Source organism: Microchirus variegatus, assembly GCF_963457635.1.
Source record: "Microchirus variegatus genome assembly, chromosome: 13".
Lineage (NCBI taxonomy): Eukaryota > Metazoa > Chordata > Actinopteri > Pleuronectiformes > Soleidae > Microchirus > Microchirus variegatus.
The window spans coordinates 24,294,993-24,307,160 of NC_139814.1; the positions used below are offsets into that span (position 1 = coordinate 24,294,993).

Genomic DNA, 12,168 nt, shown 5'->3' on the forward strand with positions numbered 1-12,168 from the left:
TGGCAAGGAAGGAAGGTTACAATCAATTAAAAGTCACCAAATATTACAAATAACCTGTAAAAACCTATAATGTTCATAAACGTTTATTCTCAAGGCAATTTAACACGTTGCTTCGTGTTAATTAAGAAATTGAATATTCTACCCATTAGTATGTATATATGTTTGTATAATTACTAAAAAATAAGGATAATTTTGTTGTATTTAACATTAAAATAAGCCTATTATATATACTTAGGCTTTATGGAGGCTGCCGTTCAAACATCTTAATTTCTGGCATGCTCAGGCCACCGTAGTTCTATAGAGTGCTTGGGAAAGGAAGTCTGACTTGACACCAAATATTCCAAAATAACCTGTAAAAACCTATCATTCATGCATGTTATGACAGAAAACCCACAGGATTTTGAACAACTTTTATTCTCAAGGCACTTTAACACATGTACTTAATATTAAGCACTGTTAATAACAATAAACCCGCAGCTGCAGTTTGTGCAAAGTCTTGCAAACATCTCCAAAATAAAGTCCTTTTCACAGTGTACCGTCGCTTCATGTGTGGTTGACGTGTATTAAATATGAAAGAAGAGCTCCCCCTGCTCGCTGAGTTATGAGCCACTTCACCGGGTGCTGCTTTGCATATAAAAAGAAATGTGTGTGTGTGTGTGTGACAGCCTCAGTAAATACTGACTGTGTCATATGTGGTGATGCAATTACCAGGAGCGAGGCTGAAAGGGGAAACGAGAGAGTAAAGAGAGGATCCTCAAGACGCGTGACTCTGACTCCGATCGCTTATCGATGACAAAAATACATTTATTTATTGTCAAACATTTTTTTTTTTTAAATTCAGTACGATAGACCCTTAGCAGTAACTGGTGTTGGAAAAAAAACCAGATGAGTTATGAGAAGAAACTGCAGCTGGGACACTTTGATTACTAAATAGATCAACTATTTTGATAATTGATAACAGTTTGGAGCTTTTTTCATGATAAAAAACAAACAACAACGTTTTAGCTTCTTAAATGTGAAAATTTTCAGTGTCAGTTGCAGCTCTAATATGTAATAATACACTGCACAGGCATTATATATATATATAGTAATTAAGCGATCCAGTGTCATCTTCAGTTGTACGTGAATGCAGTTTATTTAAGTAAATAAATACGAGGTTGATCACAGATAAAAGTAGATAAATATTCTCCCCCTCCCGTTCATTTCTTCAGCCTTTCTTCTTTTCCTTCTCAGAAACCCTAACACGAGTGACACTGAGGCAATGATTAAGACAGTGACTTCCTTTTCTCATTTCAGGCATGGATGAGTTATCGAGCCCCCCCCCCCCCCCCCCAGGTGAAGGACAGGCCTGACAACGTCTCATCCTTAACATGACAAAGACGGCCGTGACCTTTTTTCCTCCACCGCGGCAGCGTCAGACGATGAAGGATTTTAAATGGCTGTCTAAAAAGAGAGTTTTGCAACAGATGACTCTGGAGAGCGAATGAATAAAAACTTTTTAAAACGGGCTGCTTTGCATTTCCTACTTTATGTTCCATCTGGGAGGCGGCAGAGGAGGGAGTCTTAAAAACGGTTTAGTGCTGGAGCAGTGGCCGTTATAAATCTGAGGCATCGCTGTTGATCTTACAACACCGCTGCGTTCACTTGTGTTGTGTTGTTGAGGGTTTCTTGTTGCATTATGGACATCATTACCAAACTAATTGCAGCAATAAAAATTATTATAAGATGACGGAGCTTCAAACTACCTTTGATAAACAAAAAAAAGGGCATCTTTCAGTACACTGGCAAGCAAAGGCATGTTTCCTGTTAAGGAACATTAATGTGCTAACGGCGTCAACGTTAATGCACAAAAGACGCGCGCGACGTCATGTTTACGCGAGGTCCTGATTGTTAAAATGAGTCTCTAAAGTAACGCTAAACTTTAAAAACAGAGGCGCATATATGCAGTACACAGGTACGCTAGTTATTTGTAGCGCTGCTCTTTACGTTTCATAAACAGACCGCACCAGTTCGACTGTAGGAGCTAAAGGAGCTAACGGAGCTAACTGGCAAACGGTGGACTGGACTCCGGTGCTGCGGCACGTAAACATAACGTCACCCACGTCTTTATCCGGTCAGTCGTCACGGAAACGGTAGTCACGGAAACGGAGTCGTGCGTTAATGTTGACTCCGTGAACAGCACTAAATGGTACTTAAAACATAACGGTTGACATAAAACGTCTTTTGTTCTTTGGTTCCTTCGGTGTGAAGGCTCCAGGCCTGGTGTCATCGTTAACGCACGTTAACGTATGACGCGCTTCCATGACGACTGAGCGGAAGAAGGCGCGCGTGACGTCATGTTTACGTGACTCCACCAATTGTTAAAATGAGTCTGTAAAGTAACGCTAAAGTTTAAAAACAGAGGCACACGTACGCAGTACACAGGTACGCTGGTTATTTCGTTTCATAAACAGACCGCTCCAGTTCGACTGTTGGCGCGCTAACTGCGCTAAAGGAGCTAACGGAGCTAACTGGTAAGCGGTGCCTGGACTCTAGTGCTGCGGCACGTAAACATGACGCTAACACGTTAACGTGCCCAGCACTAAATGCTACATAAAACATAATGGTTCACAAAATAAAGCCTTTGGTTCGAAATCGGGAAGAACACAACCGTTGATGATGATGACGACGATGGTGGTGGTGAGAAAGAGATATTGCGAGGTGTGACGTGAGGATATTCTTGAACTGCACTTCCAGAAGCGATCTCTAGAACAGGAAAGGAATCAAAGCCTTCCTGTTTTTTGGGTAGTCTTCAAACTTAGCAAGGTACCATCTACACGCACAGAAAGAGAAAGAGGGAAAGATCATTTAAAAAAAAGTGCTTCATTCAAAGAGTGTGACGCAGACTCGTGTTCTTACTTGTGGTGGGACACAGCTCTGCTGGTGAGGACCACTGCGGTGAAGATGGCGAAAGCTAAGCTTTGAATCGACTGGCCAGCCAGAGCGAAGCCTGCCCACTCGGTTATCTCTCCCAAGTAGTTGGCTCCTGACACGTATTCTAACATCCCACCTGGAAGTGGAAGACGCGAGAATTATAAAATTTTGAAGAATTTGAACATGCTACAGTTCCACACTTTGAAGTCTAGATGCTGACATGCACTACCGCTTAAAAGGTTTGGGCTCGGCTATACAATTTTTCTTGTGTTTTCCATTAAAAGTCACACTTTTATTCATCAAAAGAGTTGCAAAATGAATAGAAAATCATTGCACAAGGGTTTTCTAATCATCCAATAGGCTTCTAACACCATTAGCAAACACAATGTACCATTAGAACACTGGAATAGAAATGGGCCTCTATACACCTATGTACATATTCCATTAAAAACCAGACGTTTGCAGCTAGAATAGTCGTTTACCACATTAACAATGTATGGAGTGTATTTATGATTCATTTAAAAATAAGGATATCTCTAAGTCACTCCAAACTTTTGAACAGCAGTGTAACTCTGAACATCTGAGCGCTCACTATTTGACTGCAGGCCCACGTGCCCAACGCTCTCTGTGTGAAAAAAGGCAGATTCTTGGCTGAAGGCATTCCAGACGTGCCTGGAAGTTCATTTGGAGTCACGCAGCTCACAGCTTCCTCCCTCCCCGCCTCACCCTCACCCTCTCTCTCCACTTTATTTTCTTTTAAGACGCGAGATGGATTGTTCAAGCAAGGTTCAGCAAAAGTTTGACACCCGAGGCCAACCGGTGTTGTGGCTACGCTCTCTTCACTTCAGCGGAGTCACTCCCCGTGTGAAAGTGTTATGATTACACAAAAATACCAACAAACGGTTTGAATTTCCGTGATTATGTGATGTTAAAAAGCAGCAGCAGCAGATTTTATCTGGACTTTTTCACCCACCCGAGGCCAAAAAAGAATTTGAAGACGTGTTTACCCAACCCCCATCTTTACATGTCACATCTCACAAGCATCAAACGTCCACTTTTACATGGGAAAAGTACACAGTAATAGTTTTTTTAGTCTGTTTATCATGTCTGTTTTATCACAGCAAGTACGACCAATTTGTGCCATTTGACTAATTATTCTATTTTGTATTGGTGTACATTGTTCTATGCAGTATGCAGTACATTAATTGTGTAATTATATGATATTGCAAAGTGGGGGCAGGACCAAAAACACATTATGCGTCTGCATGCTCCTTCTCGAATGCATGTTTTTTATTTATTTTCTTTATTTTGTTGCTTGACAGAATTGATTAATCTGCTTTATTTTTGTGATTTTGGATTATTATTATTTTTTTTCTGTCACACTATGTTGAGTGTTAAAAAACCCCGAACCAAATCACCATTTTTTTTGTATTTAATATCACGATTTCTTTTTTTCTTTTTTTTGAAAGACAAACCATACGTTTTATTTCATAAATATTATATTATTATAATAATTTTGTTTTTTATAGTCCAACAGGTCATATACCAAGCCATCAGCTAAAAAAAACCATTGACATCTCTGACAACTCTGTGCAGAAGTGCATCTACGCTGTGAACATCACGACCAAGCCCATGGGCCGAATGTTTATTTTAGCACGAATCTTGCACAGACACGTAATGATATGTTCCCCATTGTCTCGCTGTGCTGTCGAACACGATCCCAATCAAAAGAAAACGTCACGGTCCGCGTCAGTTAAAGCAAAAACCCACGCAAATCCTCCAAACTTACACAAACACAAGCAGAGATGCATTAAATTAAGAGTCAAAGGAGCATTTATACACTAAGGGCCAATTCCAATTCCTATCTTAACCCTCAAGCTCAACCCTTAATCTTAACTGGCCCTCAAAACCAAGTGTTGAGGGTTATTTTGTCACTTAGAAATGGGACACCCCTTAAATGCAGATATGTCTTCAGACTGTAGGGGGCAGAATAACGCGAAAGCTGCGTCCAGTCTGTCAACTCCAAAAAAGAAGAAGAAGAAGAACACATTTAGGTCACGATTACTTGTCCGCACCGGCCGGCAATTGACAAACGATCAGAAAATAAAAATAAATGTTACGCAACAACGACGTCAGTAATCCATAATATGGGCCTAAACTAAGATAATACAATGGTTTTCATCATTTTTATATCTCTATTAACAAAGAAAATAGTTAATTTGTAGCGTACTCGTTTCGCTGCTTTCGGCGCCATCTTTGTTATGTGAAAACACGCAATGCATTCTGGGTAGCCCTTGCTCCCAAGGGTGCACTCGGAAAATCTCAATATTGAGGGCGATACAGACCTTAAACTTGCCCCTCAACTTAATTTTTCTGAGAATCGGGACAGCACTTGCACTAGAGGTAGCGCACATTTTTGAGATTGAGGGTTAAGATTGAGGATTAAGCAAGGAATTGGAATTCACCCTAAATGTGTAATGTGAGTGCTCACGGAGGGTAAAAAGCAGAGAGAAGACGATAAGAAAGTGACAACCTGTGATTCTGCTCGCAGTGTGTGTGTGTGTTCCTGTGTAATCATGTGACCACGCTGGAAAAATTAGCATCTAGTGCCGAGCGAGTACAGTCGTGTGTCACGACGTGATTACAGCTTTTCTTCACTTTGTCACACCGCAGCAGTGGCAAGAGAAAACACACACGCAGGAGCACACACACACACACACAAACAAACAAACAAACGAACGATGCTGCTATAATCCCAGTGTCCCTTTAACGGGTACGTGGCATGCTTTCAAAATGACCAATAATCCCTTTAACGGTAGGAGTTATTAGGCATTTGTAATTATATAGTACACTACCGTTCAGAAGTTTGGGGTCACTTAGAAATGTCCTTATATTTGAAGGAAAAACACTTTTATTCAATGAATATAATAATATAATAATCAGAAATACAATCTATACATTGTTAATGTGGTAAACGACTATTCTAGCTGCAAATGGAATATGTATATAGGTGTATAGAGGCCCATTTTCCATATATATATACATACATATACATATACACACATATATACGTATACACATACATATATAAATATACACATATATGTATATACACACATATATAAATATATACACATATATATGTATATACATACATATATAATGTATGTGTAATATATATATTGTATATTATACTATATGTATATATACACATATATACATATATAAATATATATATATATACACACATATACATATATATATATACATATATAAATATATATATATATACACACATATACATATATATATATAAATATATATTTATATAAAAAAACAATTCATGCATGTACACTTAATAAATAAGTATAATTATTTTATCTTCAATTTCTGACAAATGAAAATAATACAAACTCTGGTTAAACCCAGAAACATTTCACAAAACATTAATCACAGTTTTGTTATATTAACAGTCTTTGTTATATTAAATAAGGAGAACATAATATTGCAATATTTCATGTTACCTTTGGGAATCTTGTATCCAGTTTCTCCAGGCTTTCTCAGGTTCCTCAGGATGTGGTCAGAGTGCATGTTTACCAGCCAGCCGACCAACCACAGCACAGACCCTGGAGAAAAACACAAGATCGTTTTTTTTTTACAGTATTTATTTTAAGTTCAGGTGCAATTGAGACCCTGAAAACATGGCACGTTTGCTCCGTTTATGGCTCTGGGCTTCAGGGGTTGGAGTAGGATTGCTGACAAACTAATAAACTGCATTACAGAAACTTGAAGTACCGCCTACTCTGCATCTCAGATTTATAAATAAAATCAACAGTGACTTCACTATTAGGCTACAACTGGTATGGGAGATACAGTCACATTAGTAAGACATTCATAATAGCTGTATGATTTGCTCTAGGTGAACTCTGAAATCTTCCATGTGTAGGCTTTGGTGGCATCTAGTTGTGGGTTTGCATAGTGCAACCCTCAGGCTACACAACCTACAGCCGTTGTGTAGCTGAAAGTAATAAATGTCCTGAAAACCTTTAAAACCCTAAAAACAATGGCAGAGGCGATTCTAGAGTCTGTAGGGGCCCTAAGCAAAAATTCCCTGGGGGCCCTTCTGTCCAACCAGTGCTCATCACCATTATGTTATAAATAATCCAACGGCAATGAAAAATGTATGAGTTCAAAATGAACGAAATAACATGGAAAAACCTTGTAATTAAAAAGTATGTGAACATATAAATGTAAAGAACAATAAAATACTGTAAATAGCTTTAAAAAAAAACTATATAAACATAGTAAAAAATACATTACACTGTAAAGAACCCACATTATAAAACAATATAAATATATAGAACAAGAAAATACTGTAAATAACTGAAAAAAACATATAAACTGAGTAAAAAAAGATATGCATTACACTGTAAATAATCCTCTTCATTTTCCAACTTGCAGAACGATAACTTCACACAGGTTAAAGTGAGGTGGGGCCCCTTTAGGGAGGTTTCCTACTGAGATGTCATTGCAAATCGCACATTGTTATTTAAGGGGGAGGCGGCTGCTCACTTTTCACTTTTCACTTTTCATTTCAGTAAAACAGCCCTCAGGCTCCGGGTGTCAGGGGCCCCCTATCGGCTCGGGGGCCCCAAGCAGTTGCCTGCCTTGCCTGGGAGCACAGTGAGGTAACTGTGGAGGATGAGGAAGGAGATAATGGAAAAGATAATGGGGGTAATAAAACCACATTACCTCTTAATTCCAGGTGATCAAACACCCATTAAAACACAGTTATATATTACTTTCCAATCCTATACACTGGTCCCTTGACTAATTAAATGTGGGAGACTTTTGGACCTATCGTCCACAGTCATTCTCAAAGTTCCTTGCCCTCTCACAGCTAAAATGCTGTGTTTTACATAATGTCGGATGGAGGGAAGTAGAGCTGCAACTGATCGATTAATCGACAGATTAATCAATGAATCGGTTGGTCCATAAAATGTCAGCAAATGTTAAAAAAAAAACGGTGATCAGTGTTTGTCAAAGCTGGAAATGATGATGTTCTCGAATTCTTATTTTGTTTACAAACCAAAATGATTCAGTTTTAATGATTTCTTTGTTATATGGAGCACAAAAAACTATTAAATATTCACATTTAAGAAGCTAAAACAATCAGAAATCTTGTTTTAATCATGAAAAAAGCTTCAAATCAATTATTATCGGTTATCAAATTTGTTGGCGATTAATTTAGTAACCGATAAATAATCGATTAATCGTTTCAGCTCTAGAGGGAAGGTTTATGTGTAATAGCTATGCTGGTAAACCGAGATTTAGGGCAGCCAAATTTAGGGAAAGGAACTAACGAGAGATTCTGAGATACTGAAACAACTGTTGGAATATGGACCTGGAGTCAGAGAGCTTTGAAGGCTCACCTGATGTGACGGCTTTGCTGCGAGCAACACTCACAGTGTTTTAGTGACAGGACCTTTATGTACATACAGTAAATTGATGCCGTCAGCAACAACACATATTTGTGTTCTTAAATGTATTTGTTTAACAAATGGCACTTGACTGTATCAACACAATAAACGTGTGTTTGTTTTTCAGTGTCAACACAAATTAGTTTGATGCTATTTGCAATATTTTGAGCGTCAATGCCACAACTCAATACCACTTCACATTTTCCAAGACGGGAAATAACACACACTCTGAGAGAGAAGCCTCTCGAAAATTAAAAATGTTGACTTTTGCAGGCACAGCATAGTCTACCTACCAGCAATGAAGCATGGCTGTGTAATCCAAGATGCCGGGTATTCAGCGTAATGGCTCAGGTATCTGATCTGCATGAAGCCGTTATAGGAACAGAAAACAATCGCCATGACAAATGTGGACACCGGCGTCGGTTTACCTCCTCGGATGAAAAATGGATAAATAAGAGATCTGCAATGTGAACAAAAACAAGTACATTAATTTCACTTATGTCATATATCAAATACATACAGACATCAACAAAATAAAATGCACACGTTATTCTTCTTTTTTCCCCCTCACACTGAAGCTGGAGTTTGATATTGGCATCAGTATCGGACACAAAAAAGTGGTATCATCACATCCCTAGAAATAAACAGCCCAAATGTGACGTAATATTTAGATTTTTAACAGTCTGTTAACCTGATATATCAGATTTTACATTTTAATCTGTCCGATAACCAATACATTGATTTTGACCAGTAACGGACCGATACTGATTACCATCCCGATTTATTTCTTCTTTTTGGGAGAACAATATTATTTACACAATTGGTGAATTATGTCTTTGAAATCACTCAGCACGAATGTTTCATAAATTACTACACAAATTACCCAAAATGGCTGTATCGTACGGAAGCGTATATTGCTGCCGCACATACAAAAAAGTTGGATGCTCAGTATTACGTGATAATGAAAAACTGTCATGTTATTTCGAGAAACTATTACATTATAACGTGAAATTATCACATTATCACGTTATTTCGAGAAACTATTATGTTTTAGCGAGAAACTGTCACGTTATTTGGAGAAACTGTCACGTTATTTGGAGAAACTAATACGTTATAATGAGAAACTATCACGTTATTTCAAGTAACTATTCCATCATAACGAGAAACTGTCACCTTATTTGGAGATGAGATGTTTTCTCTTTCTAACGAGAAACTGCAACGTTATTTCGAGATAAGTTTGATTTCTCGTTATAACAAGAAACTATCATGTTATTTCGAGTAACTATTACATTATAACGAGAAACGATCACGTTATTTGGAGATGAGATGTTTTCTCGTTATAACGAGAAACTATCACGTTATTTGGAGTAACTATTACATTATAACGAGAACCTATCACGTTATTTCGAGATGAGGTGTTTTCTCGTTAGAACGAGAAACTATCACCTTATTTCGAGATAAGATAGTTTTCTCTTTATAATGAGAGACTATCACTTTATTTTGAGAAACTAATATTTTATAACGAGAAACCATCACGTCATTTCAAGATAAGATGTTTTCTCGTTATAAAGTCAAAATATCTCGAAATAATGTGATAGTCTACCTTTATAATGAGAAAACATCTTATATCGAAATTACGTGACAGTTTCTCGTTATAACGTAATACTGAGCACCCCACTTTTTTTTGTATGTATGGCAGCAATACACTTCTGCAGTATCGGATTATTATCGGTATCAGTAGATACTCGAGTTTGTGATATCGGTCGTGACATCGGACCAGCGTCTACCGTAAAATAAACACAGCTGGTAACGGTGTAGTTAAAGGTTAACTAATTGCGATTATTCATTACGTTTCAATGAATGGTTCAGTCCTAGCTGTGACCGATGCTAACTAGCAACTTACCTCTGTATATAGTGGCACAAATACATAGCCATTAGCAGCTGGTTGGGCAGCAGCGACGTCTTCGCGCAGGTTGCCCAGAAAAGCAGACACACGGGCACAAGGAGAGCCGGCAACTCCTGGACGAACCAGGCGAACCGGGCGTTCACGGCGAATCCGTACCTACTGCTGGAATATCGTCCGTACGGTACGTTTTCAGACAGCAACGACACGAATGTGCACGCTGCCATGAACATCATAAAGTAAGCCAAACTGTCCAAAACGTACAGCTCCTGCTCTCCAGAGGAGAACAGCGTGGACAAGACGGCGTCCATGACAGAGGCAGGGTTAAATAAAAACAGTTATACGTGTAAATATAACATTAAAACGCTACAGCGCTAGCTAAGCGGCGAGTGAAGCGGTCGGCGTGCGCCATGGATGTATTATACAATCTGGACACCGCCCCCCACTGATGTATAATAAAATCTGCATAGAGCACCGCCCCTTTGGCTCCGTTGATACTGCTCACCCAGCGCACACAAGTCGGTCTAACTGCAGACAGTACAAGACACGCCCAGTATAAGACACGCCCCCTCACATGACATGACACTGTCAACGATTAATCGATGTATCGATTATTAATTGATTACTAAATTAATCGGCAACCATTTTGATAATCGTTAATCAGTTTGAAGCTTTTTTCATGATTAAAACAAGATTTCTGATTGTTTTAGCTTCTTAAATGTGAATATATTTTATATATCTTGAAATAATATTTCAACAAGTAAGAATGTTATTGTGGATATCTTTAATTACCATTCTGACGAAATGCTATCATGGCTATCTAAAATGTAATTACAGATAGGAGTGTGGTTCGATTAAATGTTAAAACGTGACAACAACCTGGCGTGACAGATTTTGTTTAGTTAGTTTTACAAACAAACTTACAACAATAATCACCGTTCAAACAATAAAAAAATAGAAACCTTTATTGTAAAATTATGACATGACAATTTTTTAAATTCTATTTTTAAGATTTAGTTGAGTTAGTTTTACAAATAAACAGTAAGTGAGTAGTAGTAGAGGGAAGAAACCTTGATATCTGACAAGGTTTGATTAGTTAATAGTGTGAAAAATGTGTTAAAAGGTGAAAAAAGTATATATAATATATAATAAATATATGTATAAAAATGTTAAACACAAAAAAAGCACTATTAACACGATATTAACAACATTCACGTTAAATAGAATATAAATGTCTTGGTTGAGAAGGTTCAGAAGCACAACCAGGGCTTCTCTGCTCAGCCTGAAATAAAAATCTAATCAAAAAACACAGAAACATTAACTCATAAAGGAAACGCTAAAGCAGAAAAACACGAAAACATTAACTCAAAGATATAACAACGTGTTAAACCTGTTCAGCCTGTTTATATTCAACTCTAATTCGCGCGTCCATGACATACAAACAAAAGACAAACAGCCTCCCCGGGAAGTTTATTTTCTCGTTATAACAAGAAACAATCACGTTATTTTCGAGTAAATATTATTATTATTATCACTATCACGACAGTCTTCAGGGCAGAGGGGGTTGTGCTCTATCCACTTCATATTATACATGGGCTGTTCTCAGTCAATGAGCTACTGAAGATGACCGTCACATACGCAGGCTGACATCTGAAATTCCTGCCACCAAAATGGATGAGAGGTTTAAAGGGACACTGCGTAGTATTTATGGGTTTATATGACCCAAAATCCACTTTTTTATACATAGTATGTGCTCCTGCATTGTCTAGTCGCTATATAATAGTTTTTGTTTCATTTTCGTAGTGTTTCAAAATGTAAAATAACATGGTCACGGGCCGCGGTTGCATAGCCACTGTTAGCAGCGAGACGCCA

At 38.0% G+C, this 12,168-nt stretch overlaps 1 protein-coding gene across 1 annotated transcript; it reads right to left on the reverse strand.

The window, feature by feature from the left end:
- Positions 1-1,413: 1,413 nt before the first annotated feature.
- On the reverse strand, positions 1,414-10,678 carry srd5a1 (steroid-5-alpha-reductase, alpha polypeptide 1 (3-oxo-5 alpha-steroid delta 4-dehydrogenase alpha 1)). The gene is made up of 5 exons (XM_083900311.1): positions 10,297-10,678; positions 8,687-8,853; positions 6,438-6,539; positions 2,899-3,049; positions 1,414-2,812 (listed from the first exon to the last, which is right to left on the reverse strand). The coding sequence occupies exons 1-5, from the start codon at positions 10,605-10,607 to the stop codon at positions 2,746-2,748; spliced, it is 798 nt and encodes a 265-aa protein (XP_083756437.1). The 5' UTR covers positions 10,608-10,678; the 3' UTR covers positions 1,414-2,745.
- Between the last annotated feature and the right edge of the window lie 1,490 nt (positions 10,679-12,168).